General features: G+C 40.9%; 2 protein-coding genes across 2 annotated transcripts; one reads left to right on the forward strand and one right to left on the reverse strand.

Annotated features, from left to right (window-relative positions):
- Window positions 1–475: 475 nt before the first annotated feature.
- On the reverse strand, window positions 476–7,839 carry ccdc22 (CCC complex scaffolding subunit CCDC22). Its single transcript, XM_086099376.1, has 16 exons — window positions 7,432–7,839; window positions 6,863–7,040; window positions 6,568–6,700; window positions 5,990–6,096; window positions 5,701–5,785; window positions 5,101–5,270; window positions 4,079–4,294; window positions 3,844–4,002; window positions 3,183–3,302; window positions 2,991–3,107; window positions 2,803–2,904; window positions 2,541–2,648; window positions 2,082–2,177; window positions 1,785–1,844; window positions 1,616–1,690; window positions 476–1,226 (listed from the first exon to the last, which is right to left on the reverse strand). The coding sequence occupies exons 1-16, from the start codon at window positions 7,479–7,481 to the stop codon at window positions 1,113–1,115; spliced, it is 1,890 nt and encodes a 629-aa protein (XP_085955502.1). The 5' UTR covers window positions 7,482–7,839; the 3' UTR covers window positions 476–1,112.
- A 366-nt stretch (window positions 7,840–8,205) lies between these two features.
- Window positions 8,206–15,372, forward strand: tbc1d25 (TBC1 domain family, member 25). Its single transcript, XM_086099481.1, has 7 exons — window positions 8,206–8,356; window positions 9,306–9,415; window positions 9,514–9,668; window positions 10,212–10,339; window positions 10,427–10,615; window positions 11,023–11,298; window positions 11,604–15,372. Exons 1-7 carry the CDS (start codon window positions 8,312–8,314, stop codon window positions 13,248–13,250), a joined length of 2,550 nt encoding a protein of 849 aa, XP_085955607.1. The 5' UTR covers window positions 8,206–8,311; the 3' UTR covers window positions 13,251–15,372.
- Window positions 15,373–16,186: the final 814 nt, after the last annotated feature.

A 16,186-nucleotide genomic window follows, 5' to 3' on the forward strand; every position in this document is an offset into this window, starting at 1 on the left:
AAACAGGTCTTAAAAATGTGTTCTAAAACCTGTTATCCATAATTTGGATGTATCACAGATAATTTTACACGACTACTTCAATTTGAAATCATGCAGGTTGCGCCTTAAAACACAAATACAGTTTAGGAAAAGTAAGCTATTGCTGAATCACTTCCAACATTTAAAGGTTAGATGGACAACAAGGATATGAGGACTTCTCATGACTAGCAGAGTGTGTTTACTTTCACCAGGACCTGACATGGTGTGAGTCAATACGGCACTCAGTAAACAGGTCTAAGCTCCTTAACACTATCGGTAATCTCAGTTAGCCGCATGTCACTATTTCAACATACGTGACTGTGATGTCGTGCGAGCTCCATGTGCTGACTCAACCATTTCTGAACCTTAAAGTTTGGAGCAGAATCATGTGCGACGACGGCTGAATGTGTTTGTGGGAACTGGTAATAAATGTCAAAAACACTTGAATTTTTTTTTTTTTTTTTTTTAACAATAGATACTTTTTTTTTTAATAATAGATCAAGATGACACATTCAAATAGCATTCATTCAACATTCAGTTCAAATCCAGCTCATTCTGGAAATTACGAGGGTGCTTGTTATATAAAAAAAAAAATGCAATCAAATACATGCTATTTTTTCCCCATTTTTTTTTAACAATCATGACAATGGCCCTTGAACTAAGGAGGAAGGTTTGGCACCTTTTGCTGTTGATCTTGATTTAGGTAAGGATTGGAATGGCAAATCGAAACAAGTGAGCGTGATTGCTGGTGCCTGACTTTCATTAGCTCATTTAATAGGTTTTCATTTATTATTATTTTTGTCTGAAGTTGTTTCGGTAACCAGTGTGTGTTTTGGAAACTCAGGCATGTTTAGCCGCAGATGTGAACAACATGAGAAATCAGGCATCACGATCGTTATTACATATTAAAAATGCTTATTTAGTTACTGTGGTACAAATACCGTTTGAGCTTTTTGAAGAAAAGCGGCTCCCAATTACCACAGCAGGCGGGAGGTGTTCATGAACACAAATTCTTTCGGTCTAAGACTGATTTCAGTCATGTTTAGAGTAACAACAGTTGTTCTTTAGATTGGACATCAGTAGGTAGCTCAGCATCAGCCCTCTCTAACCTTGGCAGCAAGTGCAGAATTCTCTTGTCGAATAGCCTTGTAGTCTTCTAGAATCTTCTCCAGATTTGCCACAGTTTTGTTACTGTTTTCTGTGTCAATCTGTGGACAAATGAGAAAAAAAATCAATTGAAAAAATCACTGAAAAAACTAAATTAAGAGGGATTAGGACACAGAGGGGTAAGTACACTTCTTGATACACAGTATAACGAGTGCGGAGACACCAGGACACAAGCCAGCTAAGTAGGAAAGGTGGAGGGGGCCGCAGGAATACAACAAACTGCAGAAAAGATGGCTTCTCTGAAGGAACGCATGCGGCCTGACATGTTTGCCCAGGGCACTTGTTGGCAATTTCTTTCCCGAAGCATGAGGCTCTGATGACCACACCAGTGCGACAGCCAATCCAGTATAGCCCCCCCCCAACCCTCTCTCTCTGTTGTTTGAGTTGAAAAAATATATATACACACACACACACAATTTTTTTTTCCTACCTGCTCTTCTAGATCTCGTATCTCTCTCAGGATTGTACCAGTGTCCTCGATGGTTTGGATCAATTGAATGCAGTTCTACACAAGAGAGGGAAACAGAAAAATATGATACGTATTGCAAAGGAGCGTGGAAAAATAATTGCAGTAGAGGAAATTGAATGTTTAATTGTACTTCATGTAGGGCAGCCAGATACTTGTAGGATTTGCGGACCGACTCGTCTTTTTTGGCGTCCTGGAAGTGGTAAAAAAATATAAAAATATTTTTCCAATTTATGCAAGTTAGCAAAAGAAACTAAAATGCGTCTAAAGATTTTACCAAGACAAAATGTTTAAATGTCTCAAACTGCTTCTTAAATTCCATTCGACACCTATTAGACATTGGAGTTTGGCATTTTGCTCCAAGTCATCACTAGAATTAAGACACGATTACTAACAAAAGCCCAGAAAAAGGAACATGTGTTTTAAGGACCTTAAAGACAAGCTCATCTGTCACAGCAAAAGTCCTGTCCAGTTTTCCTGTGAGGCTGTTGATCTCTTTTTGTAGTTCTTTCGTGTCAGACAAAATCTGTGATGGGGAAAGGACGAAATGGGTTCACGTAGGAGGCAAGCATCATTACGTTCCGAAAATTGCCACACTAGAGAGAAACGACATTTGATCACTAAAATATTACTGAATCAATAAATCTAAACAAAAACCCCTCTTCCTTGTCAAAACTCAACCACCAACGTCACCGTGAATGCTGACATTAATTGAGAGCATCGCGCTTCTGGTCAGCATGAGAAGCTACGAGCATCATATCTTTTTAAGTCCACGAGCAACTCAAGCACACGCTTAAAAGCACTTAAGAAGTTTGCACAAAGTTAGCCAATGAGAGCTCAACATTTTCGTTTGCTTTTCTTTAGAAAGATGTTGCCAGCCAAATCTTACCTTAGTGATTTCCTCCTTCTGTTTCTTGATGTTACTCACAATCTCGAGAATCCTCTGTGTGTAAGATGCCCGAGACACATCCTTGGGAAGGCTTTCTAACTCTGTTACCTATCGTGAGGAAACGGCAATGCAAATAGAAAATGTTCGCATTTTCGTCACACAGTACGCAATCATAAAGTGAGTTGTTTTACTGTAAATAACACATCCAGTTGCAAAAAGAAATGTAGAGATTATATCGCTATTTTTTTTATACTCAGATTACCAGCTGTTTGTGGATTTCCTCTTTTTTCTTGGCCTCCTCTGTTGACAGGCGAATTTTGTCATGTAGAACCTTGATTTCAGACAGCTTTTTGGATGATTCCATCTGTGAAAAATGCAGAAAAAAATAACTATTGCACATACAATCTTTTTGAATTCAATTATGACTATTATTTTCCTGTGCATACTTACATCCTGATTACTGCAGATTTCTTTAAGCCTGCGGTGTTCATCAATGAGTGGTGCCCGGTGTTTCTCCCACTGAGAGGCCAGATTCACCACCCGCTGAGCGCTGGCCTCCACCAGAGCCTGCAGCAGAAGGCCGCGATCAATTGAAAGGCACTGGTGCTTTTGAAGAAATCCATTTGTACTAATCTCACTGACCTGAAGCTTCACTATGTTGTTCTCAGCATCTGGTAACAGATCAACGGTTTTCTTTTTCAGCTGGAGTTTTTCTTCCAGTTCGTTGTTCTGCCGCTCTCGCTGCTTGAACTCATCCAGTACCTACACAGATAAATCCAGATGAGATCTTTAGTCTGAAGGCCTGTTTATGGATTTCACTCTCCGAAACACAGCATCAGAATTCTAAGTCCAATAATGTAACATTAGAACCAGACTCAAAATGCCCACTTATGTGATTTTGATCATGTTCCTCAGTCAGTGGCCACTACACAGAGTTAAGTCAGTAAACATGTTTACAATTATTTTTCGATCTGGGAAACCCTCAAAGTGGATGTGACTATTACAGAACAGGTAAGATATCCGAGTTATATGTCCAAAAGAAACCAGTACAAGGAGCAAATAATCTATTTTGAATAACCCTCAAACTCCTTTAGAAGACGGACGGTATTGAAGATATCAACACTCATCTCCGTATTGAGTAAAAGAGGTTATATTATATGTTGAATTATATTCTGACAGACAAAGCGGGAAAAAAACCATGAGGCGTGCATTTTCTGTCATTATCGGTTGGATGACATCATTACATGATGAATCAATGAATGGGTATTCGTTTCGGGGCAGAGAGTGAAGGGGCCGCTGCTACCTGAGCATTAGTGACACTCAGGTGCTTCAGTTCAGTAGTTAGTTGGTCCACATCACTGCATAGCTGCTGAAACTGTTGCTGCAAAGACGCTAGCTCCTCCTGCTGACTGTGGTGGTTATCATCTGTCCGCCGCACAGGGGTTGGCGCTGCTTCCGTCTCCTGATCAAACACGCACAAATGTTGAATAATTCTCCACCATTTGTTGTTTTCATTCTGCACTGCCAGGCGTACGCACTTGTGTAAAAGTGAACTTCTGGGAGTGAGTGAAGTGAGAGCCCTTCGTCAGGGTGTGGGCAGAAGCAGCAGACCCCCTGCAGGATTGCAGTATGTCAGACAAATCAGAGGTGGCGCCAAGACCACCAAAGGCACTTTCCGTGGGGGGAAGGGCAGCAGAGCGTAACTGCTCCTCAATACGTTTACGCAGCCGAGTCACTTTTCGGGCTCTGTAGTCCTGGGTGAAAGGAGACAATTGTTGCAGCAAATATGAGTGCGTACAGGAAATGTTCATATTAAAACATTTCCACCATGACGTCACACATACTTCTGGAGGGTAAAAAACAACTTTTTCATATGGAAACACTCATGCACAAATCCATACATGTAATATGACCAACTGGGGGAAAAAAACAGGGTAACTGGCTTGCAGTTTGAGTTTATTGCCGTTGTTCATATGTCAGTCCAGAAGATGACATTCCATCTGATGTTCCTTGGGAGAAAGACAGAATACTGGCTCTAATTTATATTTGATTTTAAAATAGACATAATGTAAACTCAAACTAGACTAAACTCAGACTAGTTGCATAAGGCGTACTTTTTGACAGTGGAATGAATAACATGAAATGGAGCTGATTTTGGTTAGTAGGCTAACCATTGTGTTTTGCTATATGACTCGAAGAAAACCCAGGCAAACAAGTGTGACAAAATGACTTCCACAAACCCAATGATGGATGTTTTGTTTAGGGTCTGTCCCTTTAGAAGCGGCGACAGCCTCTTGCAAGATTAGCTGTACAACTATTTTACAATATCGGCTCGATTAATCCTCCTCACCCAAACATTCCGCTGGATGAAAAAAATTTGAATTTAAGTTTACAGTACTCAATCCATTTCTTCCAACTGGAAGTACCCTGGCACCTATTGTTTAAAAAAAAATTATGAAAGGGTTTTAACAAAGCATGGGATAGCCATGTGGTCTGGAGTTGGAATCATGTTTCTACATGTTTTGACATATTTCAGTAGCAAGAAAAACAAATGATTTACCTGTGGAGTAAGACGAGACAGGAGTCCCTGGCTGTTCCACTCATTGTACCATTCCTGCGCCACACTGAGCTCGGCTGTGTGCTGCTCCAGTAAGGACGCTGCCACGGCGGCATTATGGGCGAGCTGAGCAGTCACAGGAGGAAGAAAATCTCGCTGGTAGTCTTTCACCTCTGAAACCATGGTACACGCTTCAATTCAGTTGTAATACATGGTGAAATACAATCAAGAAACGTCATATAAGAGCACAAGTGAGCATTAAAATAAATTCATCTCAAAGTATGTAGACAAAGTGTTGGCAACCAGCAAGTGGTGAATCCTAACACACCTTCACAATCCTCTGACAATGCACGCAATAAAATGATGCGGGAACACAGGTGCACACTGCATTTTTGGTTCACTTCGGTTGGATCATTTAAATTCCGCTTTCAAGAATACGAGAAGCACTCAAATAGACATTGACTATTTTATTTAAAAGTAAGCTTCAACTAAACGTCGTTTTTAGAGGTCAAAATAAAATGGATGTGTGGAACAAAATCTGTCAGAAAAAAAAAATCCCACAGACAATTAATCATAAACCAGTCGTGACAAATTTCTGCCTACCTTTCAGTGATTTCTTCCCTGGATCTTTAATACAGTAAGGTAAACTGAGGGGCTGCTTGTGGAAGCTGTGCATTACACCTAAACTCTATGGGCAGAAAAGCACACACAACATGCATGATTTCTTTAAAAAGCTTTTAAAGTGATGGCACATTGTCTGAACCCCATTATAGTGGTGAACATAAAGTAGCAAGAATAAGAGTGTGCCCACTGTACTGATTCACCCTCCTGCCCATATCATAATTGCAAACCTGACAGTAAAGTGCAATTCTATTTGTGTTTAAGAGTTTACTTGTGTTTCACCATGGAGTGGTAGCCTGCAGTTTGGAGGGAGCCAAGGTTCTACCAGCTGGGCTTTAATAGCAGCAGCAATAGCTCTCTGAAGAATGGCTGATTTGCCTGTAGGAAAAAAAATTGTCTGACTCCTTAAAATGTCAACAAAGCATTAAAATTATTAGCCATACCAAGAATGTGGACAAGTAGTCTAATAATGGCTGTTGTGGCAATATATTCCTAAAATGGAACATATTATGAAAATTTGATATATTTTTTTAAATTGTTTGTACTGGGATACACAGTAAACAGTGTCCAGAGTGCCTGCCCACCCATCACATGTGAAATTAAACAACCAAGTAAATCTTTCGTGATCTGCCTATTTCTGAAAATCTGCATGTGAGCAAGCTGTTCTGCACTTCTACCCCACTGTTATATAACCGTGGAGGTAATTAACACATGTTTCTCCACCAATGACTTGGCGGGTAGGCGGCCTTAGTGGTTGGCAACCTAGGATGGCCACTGGTGGCTTCACTCCTCCCGACGGCGAGTAAGCGGCATCGTTAGTCCATTCAAATATAAGTCCGTGTCCTGTACCTGTTGGCTGATCCGAGGCCTCAGCATTTTCTCTGGGCAGTTTCTCCACAAGGAACATGAGAAGGGAGCGAATCTCTGTCTCACTGCTGTACAAGAAGGTTTGATAACCTATTTCGCCTTTATAACCAATGTCCTGCAAACAAGTTTGAAATTTTTTTATTCGGTCAGGTGTTCAGCGACAACAGCTTTTTGACCCCCAAACACACACACACACACACACACCAAAAAAACCTCTGTCCTTGCTCACTTAAAAAAAGAGTTGCTACACAAATCAGTAAGTCATGGGTGCTGTTACCTGACATGCCTGTGCCAGGCTCATCCCCACCCTGAAGCGGGCAGACATGCCAGGCGGGAGGGAGGTTGGCAGCGGGCTGCCCAACCCGGGATCGATCACCCGGATACATCTCACCACCGCCTCCACTATAAGTTCACTGGTGAATTCTTTGACACTACCAATCTCCTCACTCAGCTCTCTACAAGAAGCAGAACAAATGCATTGGAATGTGAACTGCAAACTAACAGTCATCCATCCACATGTTTGATCATATGATGGCCATTACCCAGACACAGTCTGTCTGATTGACTGACAAAGTAAAATACTGTAAACGTTTTTGTTGCCAACAATTGACATAAACAAATATAAAACTTTATTCTCATGTCACCAATCACATTTCTATTCTACACCTTATTCTACCTTTGATTAAAAAACGACGTGAATAAATGAATTTTTTTGCTTGCCTGCTTTACGTTGTATTGTTTTAATTGTGGAGACTAGACTAATGGAACAGTAAATGTTCCCTGTGGGCGAATAAGGTATCTATCAATCCATCTGTCATTAACACACTAACGACAGCAAGTACTTACGTGCCGACTTGTTTTAGGGCGAGTATCAAGATTTTGTCAACTTCCTCCATGTCGGGTGTTTTAATTTAAGGCGCGGGATTCAAGTACTGCATCAAAAGCGTGCAGCTTGTTGACCAAGCAGTCAATGAGTGAAGTGTGACTTCTCCATGGTGGCCAAACAGCAGCAGAACAAGCCTCAATCGGCTAGCATTTAGCTACTTGTTCGCGAGCAGAATCTCGCCTCTCACGTTCATTATGTTCTCCGAGTGAAAAGAGGCGTATTATTTATACTAAACAAATCTGCTCCTGCCCCAGTCTCAAATGAACAGTTTTACGCGTCAAGTTCAATAAGTTCGATAATTTTGACAAGTGAATGCTTTCTTCCGTGGAAAAGTATAGAAAATAGCGTGATAATGAAAAAAAAGAAAGAAAAAAGTGGCTTTCTGGGAGATGAAGTATTTTGGCCCAAATGATTATACAAACAAGTGGGGGGGAAATAACTACTTTTCCCAGCATGCATCAGCATCTCGGTCTCATGACTAAAGTTGCGGAATGGTTGCATGGAATTATTAAAACACTTTTGAGGGACTTTAAAAAAAATAGAAAAATCAAAGAGAGAGAGTAGTTTTGTCTCTCGTTAAGGGTATTAAGCAAATAGGCTCGCACCCCCTCTTTTGTTTTGAAGCAGTTCGATGAGAGTTTGGGAAAATTACAGCAATATAGAAGATGACCAATAGATGGCAGTATTACAATGTGAAGGTCTTTTATGAACGGAAAACCAAAGAAGAACACCAGGGGAATCATTCGGCTAACCTGATCATGTTATTGATCATTATGTTGCTGTAGATGTGAGAAGGATATTTATCCACGAGCCACGTTGATCCAAAACCGAATTGTAAAGATGGCAAGCGACGAGGATAGAGGGGTAGTTCGGGTCAAAGTGAAGGTATGTTGCCTAGTTAGTGACAATCCTGCTGTTGCTGTGTGAAAATGTTTTTTTGGGCAGTCTATATTTTAATTCTCCATATACATATTGTGGGACTTCGTCACGTGTAAACGGCATTCGATCATTCCAATTACATGTCAGAGACAGAGGTCGTATCTATCATGATTTTATGTCATCGCCGGCGTGCTTTGACATCATGTTATTTTGAGAGATCATTGTGCATGTATACCTTAACATGCATGACAACGTCTGTCCAATGTAAAAAAACATACGGCACGAATTACCACCCTGCTTGAGCACAAACGTCAAAGCAGTCCAGGATGACGTCACCTAGTACGCACAACAACACGCGTGTTCACCTGCGCTGTGCATCTCTTTGTAACGTCAAATGAAGAAGCTGCAGCAGTATAATTATTAAGGCGTTTTCGATGCAGAGCTAAATCTTTTTAGTTTTGGACGTCCAGTAAACAATCTTATCCCGTCTCTTCCATTATTATCACTACAAAAATATGTCCCAACCTGTTTCGCCCCCCCCCCCCCTCCCCATTTTCATCACGGCAGCTTTTTAGAAACTTGTTTTTCCAGTACCTATTTATCATGAGTTTCTTAAACAAAGATACTTATTGGAATTACAAATTGATATTGTCTATCAACGCCAATGTTGTTACAGGATACAATGCAAATGAATCTTATTAAAAATTCATTGCCTGCTTTTGTTTATACTTACAATAAATGAAGTGCCTCTCGTGCAATGCAGAATACTGTATTCATCCCTTTATCAACACTAAATATAAAGCTACACAAACTTTGATATTATGTTTTGTCAAAAAGTCTACAATTCCATTATGTACAACCTTACTTTTTTAGTTATGTATCGCAGGATATTCATATGTTTACATCCCTGTGATCTTTTGGTTATAAATTTGTGATGCACTCTAATGTATTTCAGAAATGTGATGGAGCACTTCCTGTGGAGTTTCGATCCTTTGCTGTTGATCCTCAAATTACATCATTGGAGGTGCTGCAGCATATTCTAATTAAAGCTTTTGATTTGAACGGGTAAGTCTGGTCCCCATGACTAAAATGTTTGTGACTTGAAAAGTACCAAGTAAATCTGTTTGCAATATGCCAAAATGTTGCTTGTTTTCGTAAACCAGGAGGCGGAATTTTGAGATCAGTTACATGTCTCGAGGTGTCAGCGTTGCAGAGGTGTACCTGACTTTAACATCTGATGGGGATTTGGATGTTGCATTTGCCAGTGCGGCCAAACCATATCTACAACTCAAGATGGACGTGAAACCTTCAGAAGACAGTAAGAACACAAATAACACCCCAGCCCTCCACATTATTCCACTCACACATAAAGAAATGACAGATTTACGCAAATTACTCCAGCTTGAAATGCTTTCTGAAACCAGACTAAGGTCAGAAATGTTTGGTGTTGAAATGTAACACACTCAGGCAAGCCTCTCTTCAGTCTTTCATGTTTGAAAATGTTGTATGCTGTTACTGTATATTGATGTTACGGTACCACGAGGGGGGTGACAGGAGGCTGATGATACATTGCGTGTCAGAAAAGTTCCAGGAGTGATGTCACCAAAGATAAGTTTCGAGTTATCCTCGTCAATGTAATCAACTTCAGATTTTTGCAACCATTGAACTTGCATAAAACAAAGGAGATGGAACCCACCTAGGGCCGAACAAAGACTCTGTGTTGGGTACCTCTGGACTGCTTGATTGACAAAAGTTGCTCCGTATCAATCTTTTATGAAGTATTAAAATCAAATGCGGTAGATGTGTCGTCAGTGTTTGCTGCAAATGTATTAACGATGTTTCACTGTTGGTCCAATTTGAGGTCCTGTGATGGAGGACTGGGATATCATCAGCCCCAAAGATGTGATTGGCTCTGAGCAGCTCCTTGCAGAGAGGACCAGGTCTTTGGCAACTGCAGCACTTCCTTTCACCCAGTCTCTAATGTCTCAGGTACATTTTTAACCGAGCTTATCCAAGCCTATAACTTACATACAGTCCGTCTCCATTCTCATAGGGTTCTTATGCATTTGTATTTAGGTCGGCCGGACACTGACACGAGTCCAGCAGGCCTTCAGCTGGTCTTATGGGGAGGAAATCAAGCCTTTCAAGCCCCCTTTGAGTGATACCGAGTTTCACAGTTATCTCAATGGTCAAGGACAGTTGACAAGACCAGAGGAACTAAGGCTGCGGATCTACCACGGTGGTGTTGAACCTTCACTGCGCAAGGTGTGGCTTCATTAATCTGCTAAAACATATAAGCAAAGACTTCCCAGTGCTTCTTCTTGCAAAGAATTTGGGGAAAATGTTCAACTCTTAACCTGCAAAAAAAAATTACCGTAATTGTATCAAAGGACCATTAAAATAGACCTGGTGACCCGGATGGGTATTGTAGTGAAATTGTATGTTATGTTTTTAGTACAATTACTGTAGCATTTTGAATGTTGAGTTCAGTGCTACTGTCTTGGGAGCAGAGTTAACAATCTGAACTCGGGGGACATTTTTGGCTTGTTTGCAGGGCTTTTTAATTTTAGTCTAAGCCTCCATGGCCTTCATAACACGGAAGTCTCATTTTTTGGGAAATTGGATGGTTGTGTTGCATTCTTCTGAATGACATTTTCTTCTGTTGTTTTCAGGTTGTTTGGCGCTACCTCCTTAACGTCTATCCGGACGGACTAAGTGGACAGGAACGAATGGACTACATGAAGCGAAAGACGAGAGAGTACGACCAGTTGAAGAAAGAATGGACGGCCCACGTCAGTCACGAGGATATTGAGTTTATCCGGGGAAATGTACTCAAAGACGTTTTAAGGACAGACCGTGCCCATCCATATTACGCAGGCTCAGAAGACAGTCCACATTTGACCGCTCTCACAGACTTGCTTACTACCTTCGCCATCACTCACCCACAGGTGTTTGTTTATAGCATTATTTAGGGGGGGGGGGGGGGCTTTACATTGAATGTGTCCATTTAGAATTCTGTAAATAAGGTTTGGAACCCAAACCATTTTAGGGGGGAAGCAAATTTGCATGTTAAATTTGAGTGCGTGGATCAGATTAGGATGAGACTTGTTTAGACAAACATTCACAGGCAAATATTATTCAAAACTGAACTACCGTAATCCGGAGTTTCCATTTGAACAAAATTGCCCATTTTTGATTGTTTCTGTGAATTGTTAATGCGCGTTCTGAACTTTGTGTATGGCTTGCTTTTCAGATATCATACTGTCAAGGAATGAGTGACATCGCTTCTCCTATACTGGCTGTGATGGATAATGAAGCGCATGCCTTCATTTGTTTTTGCGGCATTATGAAACGCTTGGAGGGCAATTTCCGACCTGATGGACAGCTTATGTCCATTAAGTTCCACCATCTAAAATTGCTTCTGCAGTACTCAGATTATGAATTCTACTCATATCTGGTTTCCCGTGGAGCTGACGACCTTTTCTTTTGCTACCGCTGGTTACTTCTGGAGCTCAAGCGAGAGTTTGCCTTTGATGATGCGCTAAGAATGCTCGAGGTTACGTGGAGTTCGCTGCCCCCGGACCCACCTGAAACTGAAGTGGAGCTGCTTGGACCACCAGTACAGACTGATAAAACACGTTTCGCTGACAGGGACGCGCCCAGTGGCAGTCGCCCTGGGCGCGACTGGCAAATAAAAGAGAAGCAACGTCGACAACATATGCTTCGGCCATCGAGAGAAGAAACCGATGTCGATTGGAATGCTGTCACGAAAGACTGTCAGAAAAGCGGACCTGGTAGTGACAGACGCACGCCTCAAGTGAGTGTGGGTCAGGCAGGTTTTGTGTCTCCTTCTGTTGAGGAGAGTTTTGGTGAGTTTAAATACTATGCTGCCCCAACTGAAAATAGCTTTGAGAAGAAGGATACGAAGCAGCAACAGGGGTTGACTGATGCACGGTCATTGTCACGCATTCCAATTCGTCAGTCCACCACTGAGAGCGAGGAGGATCCCGAAGAACAAACGCCACTTATAAAATGCTACAGCAATGGCTTTTCACCAGGATCATCACCTCCTCTCCCGCCAATCTTCAACAGTAGCGCTGTATCTCATTCGTCTTCAGTCTTACCTTCCAGTTGGTCACTCGCTCCATCTGACTCCGCCCCAACATTCGGTTTCGCAACCAGCGGAAGAGAGGCCTTATCAAGAACTGTCCCAAAAGTCATCACATCTTCGGCACAATTGCTCAGGAGTACGGGGTTGAACTTGACAAGCCCTGCTGTAAAAACGTGTGCAACAGCTCATGCCCATGCTCCAAATCGATCTTTTCTCTCTTCACCAATTTTGCCTTTTGGAAGAGGTCCTTCACAGCCCGGCTCCAGGTCCTCCTCCAATAACCTTCTTTCTCCCAGCAACAAGCCCTCAAACACCACAGCTACTCACATGGACACTTCCGCCAAACTGGAGAGCGGCATCAAACCGTGTTCTCTGCCGCCTCCCCAAGAGTTTGGAAAAGGCAATCCTTTCATGCTTTTTTTGTGCTTGTCCATCTTGCTGGAACACCGCGATCACATCATCAAAAACAGCCTGGATTACAATGAGCTCGCGATGCACTTTGATCGCCTCGTGCGGCGCCACAACCTGAGCAGAATCCTGCAGCGTGCCAAGGCCTTATTTGCAGACTACTTGCAGAGTGAAGTGTGGGACTCAGAGGAGGGGGACGAGGTTAGCTCAGACTCTCCAATATCAGCCGCCGCTGCTCAGTACTCCCCACCTTTAACCATCTCTGCTCGCCCCATTTATAGCCCCTTATCATCTCCTCAGTCCTCATCTCGGAACTCAACCTACAACCTGACAACGACCATTCCTTCACCAACAGCTGAAGTCTCCCTTTCACAGATGTGATTTGCACAAGTATCCCTGACTTCACACTTCTCAGCAGCAAGGTGGCCCAGTAGTGGCGTGGACTATTTTAAACAGCCTCCCATTCCGGAATCGGGCACTTAAGTATCTTACATGCTTGATTATGTACAATATAGGAATGATTCCAGGACTGATCATAACATGTTATTTGTATTGCCGCCGCTTGGAGGTATTTGGACAGAGCTTTTCCTGCATCCTTCAAAGTTTAGAATGCATGCACCCTGTCTTTTCTTTCCCCGTTTTTGACAGTGTGGCCCGGATAATCAATTTGAAATAACATTACTCCAGCCACTTCATGCATATCAACCGTTTTGCCGTCATTATGATGATGGTATTGAGATTCAAGTTATGTGTGGACAAAGAAAGAAAAATACAATAGTCCCCCAATGAAGTAATGTCATTAACCTGAAATAAGACAAAAAATGATCCTCCGTACAGGGAGCGGCTGCCCTTACAGTTTCTATTGAGAAAATAAAATCAGGCTAGCTTTTCAGCAATGTTAAAATCTGCTTTGTCTTCTGACTGTCATATCATCACGTTTATCTTACTTTGGCCATTTTTAAACTCAGCCTCCTTGTGATTTATTATTTCTATTTTTAGTCTATTGTTAGGCTTTGATAGTGTTTTCTGAAGTGCTCGTGCATATGAATATGCACACAAAATGGTGTCCTTGAGTTTTTGTTTTCTCTCTGGGCTATACACAGAGATGGCGAAGCCTCAGTGGGCCGATGATGTCAAAGATTTTTTTTAAAAATAGATCTATCCTAAGTATGTTGCCTTGATAAGTTCACAACGACAAATGAATTCTTGCTTTTTAATGTGAAAAGCCTACAACAAATGAATGAGAGAGGCTTTAAAGAAACTGTGCTCCATTTACTTCAAGAGACTTTAATATGACTCAAAGCTAACTGGAATTGTATTTCTAATCGAGTCCCGGTGAATTATGATATACTGTAATCATACTATTTATGAATAATGGGCAATTGACAGTATGTAATTATATGGTCCTCCATTTCAAGAGATGAAACAATTTTGCACTTGATTTATTTATTTATTTTAGTCGAATTGAACAAAAGAACCACTTTTATGTGTCAATGTGTTATATAAGTTCTGTCACATATCGAAAGCTGCCAGCGAGGCTGCTAAAGGTTTGCGTCTCTCCAAGCCAATGTTTTGCTGTCGTTGCTTCTGTGTGATTAATAGTATGACGCGTCATAGCATTTGATGCTGCATTATTAGAGAAGTGCCTCACTCTTGGGAGTCTGAAACATTCAAGTGTATTTTCATCTGTGCTAAAAATATCTCCTGCTATGATGTAGAAACTGCTGCCCCTTGGGACGATTTAATAAATAACACCTGCTATGTTTCGACAGTATTTCAAGTAACTGAGTAGTTCCATGAACAAATTAGCCAGCCAAAAAGTTTGTGAATTGCTAGGCCCAGTTGATGATGTGTGACCCGAGAATGAAACTACAATCTCTTAAAATACCATCAAAATGAAACAACACTTTTTTTCTTTTTTGCAGGGTTATTGTATGTCTTTTTGGTCAACTTTTTACTTGTATCTATCTGTCAGTGTATATCTTCAATAAGAAAGTATGATCTGCGGTTGTATCCTGGGGTTATAATATTGCTTGCTTTTTCTCATCAAGTAATGAACATGTTCATTGAGTCCACCCTGTTGAACTCTTTCTTACACATAAAATGGAAACGTCTATTTACTAGCGTCAACTTAAGTCCTGTTGATTGTCTGCCAGTTATTTCCCCCCACCCCCCTTTATTAGTTTTGGAACTTCGAGCACATGACACTATATGCCAAAACTATGGGCTGTATTTATACACCTTTGAGCTGTTTTGCATTTAGATTATATGCACAACATTAAGGTCTGAGGGGCCTTTTTACACAAACAGTGAGCTACTTGAATTAATGTATTTTTCAGAAGTGTGCTTTTTTTTTGTAACGTTTCTTTTTATTATTATTATTATTTTGAGGCCTTTGTTTTTCTTAATTTGAATGTTCTTTGTCATTGTTATTATGCTAACATTTGCTCTTGCCTTCCAACCCTTCCATGTATCATTAGCATAATAAATATTTTAAAGGGTACCTGACTGGACCGTGAGCCAGTGATATGTGCGTTTTGTTATTTAAAAGAAAATCTAGGTACAGTACAGAATTGCAAAGCAGTTATACTTTTTACCTACAGTATATATACATACAATTGCTTAATTGGCACGAATAAATACTCTCTGCAACTCATGGTGAAAATGCTTTACATTACTGCACAGTTCAATAAAAGCATACATATATTGCTATCATAATTGTTACTTCCAAAAGAAGTACTGTATACCACTTTATTGTAAAATGTTGTCAATGTTTTCTTAGCATATAGACCCGAGCCAATGCTCCTGATCAAAATCTGTATTTGATTTTTCAGACGGTTTTTCGACTCCTTATCTTCCTTGTGTCATGGTGTCTCATTTTTTGATGGTGTATTCAGGTTCCAACTTCAACTGAGGCGTTGTCTTTAATTGTTGTCACTCTGCAAAGTACGGCTATATTTCAGTGCATGATCCAGCCTGAGTTTTATAGTGTTGGTTTGGGCTTCATGCCAGAGACCTTTGGTCAACCTCGAGTGAAGGGTGAACAGGCTTTTGTACTCAACGTAACATGAATGTTTAAGATCTGAATCTGAATGTAGACTATTTAAATTGTGTATTCAAATTATGGTTTTTTTCTTTATTTAATACAAACGGTAATGGATGGTAAACGTAATGGATAAACCGTAATTCTATGAGGACACAAATAATTCATTTACATTTAGGAGACTATTGAAACTGGTCGATACGTCGACCTAAAATAATGAGTCGCAATGAGCGTGTGGCTCCACAAGGTAGCAGTAATGAGACATCGATGACGG

Source organism: Hippocampus guttulatus, chromosome 1 (genome assembly GCF_054856545.1).
Source record: "Hippocampus guttulatus isolate MCC_2025c chromosome 1, RoL_Hgut_1.0, whole genome shotgun sequence".
In the NCBI taxonomy this organism is placed as follows: domain Eukaryota; kingdom Metazoa; phylum Chordata; class Actinopteri; order Syngnathiformes; family Syngnathidae; genus Hippocampus; species Hippocampus guttulatus.

Bases quoted from the DNA above. Each gene is read 5' to 3' on its own strand.
- tbc1d25 (XM_086099481.1), top strand. From the start codon at position 8,312: ATGGCAAGCGACGAGGATAGAGGGGTAGTTCGGGTCAAAGTGAAG. The intron at 9,669-10,211 runs GTAAGAACACAA...GTCCAATTTGAG, and splicing joins CGTGAAACCTTCAGAAGACA to GTCCTGTGATGGAGGACTGG. The intron at 11,299-11,603 runs GTGTTTGTTTAT...CTTGCTTTTCAG, and splicing joins TCGCCATCACTCACCCACAG to ATATCATACTGTCAAGGAAT.
- ccdc22 (XM_086099376.1), bottom strand. From the start codon at position 7,481: ATGGAGGAAGTTGACAAAATCTTGATACTCGCCCTAAAACAAGTCGGC. The intron at 4,295-5,100 runs GTAAATCATTTG...CCTTTCACCCAG, and splicing joins TGTCTCGTCTTACTCCACAG to GACTACAGAGCCCGAAAAGT. The intron at 3,108-3,182 runs GTCAGTGAGATT...CTTCTGCTGCAG, and splicing joins ACAACATAGTGAAGCTTCAG to GCTCTGGTGGAGGCCAGCGC.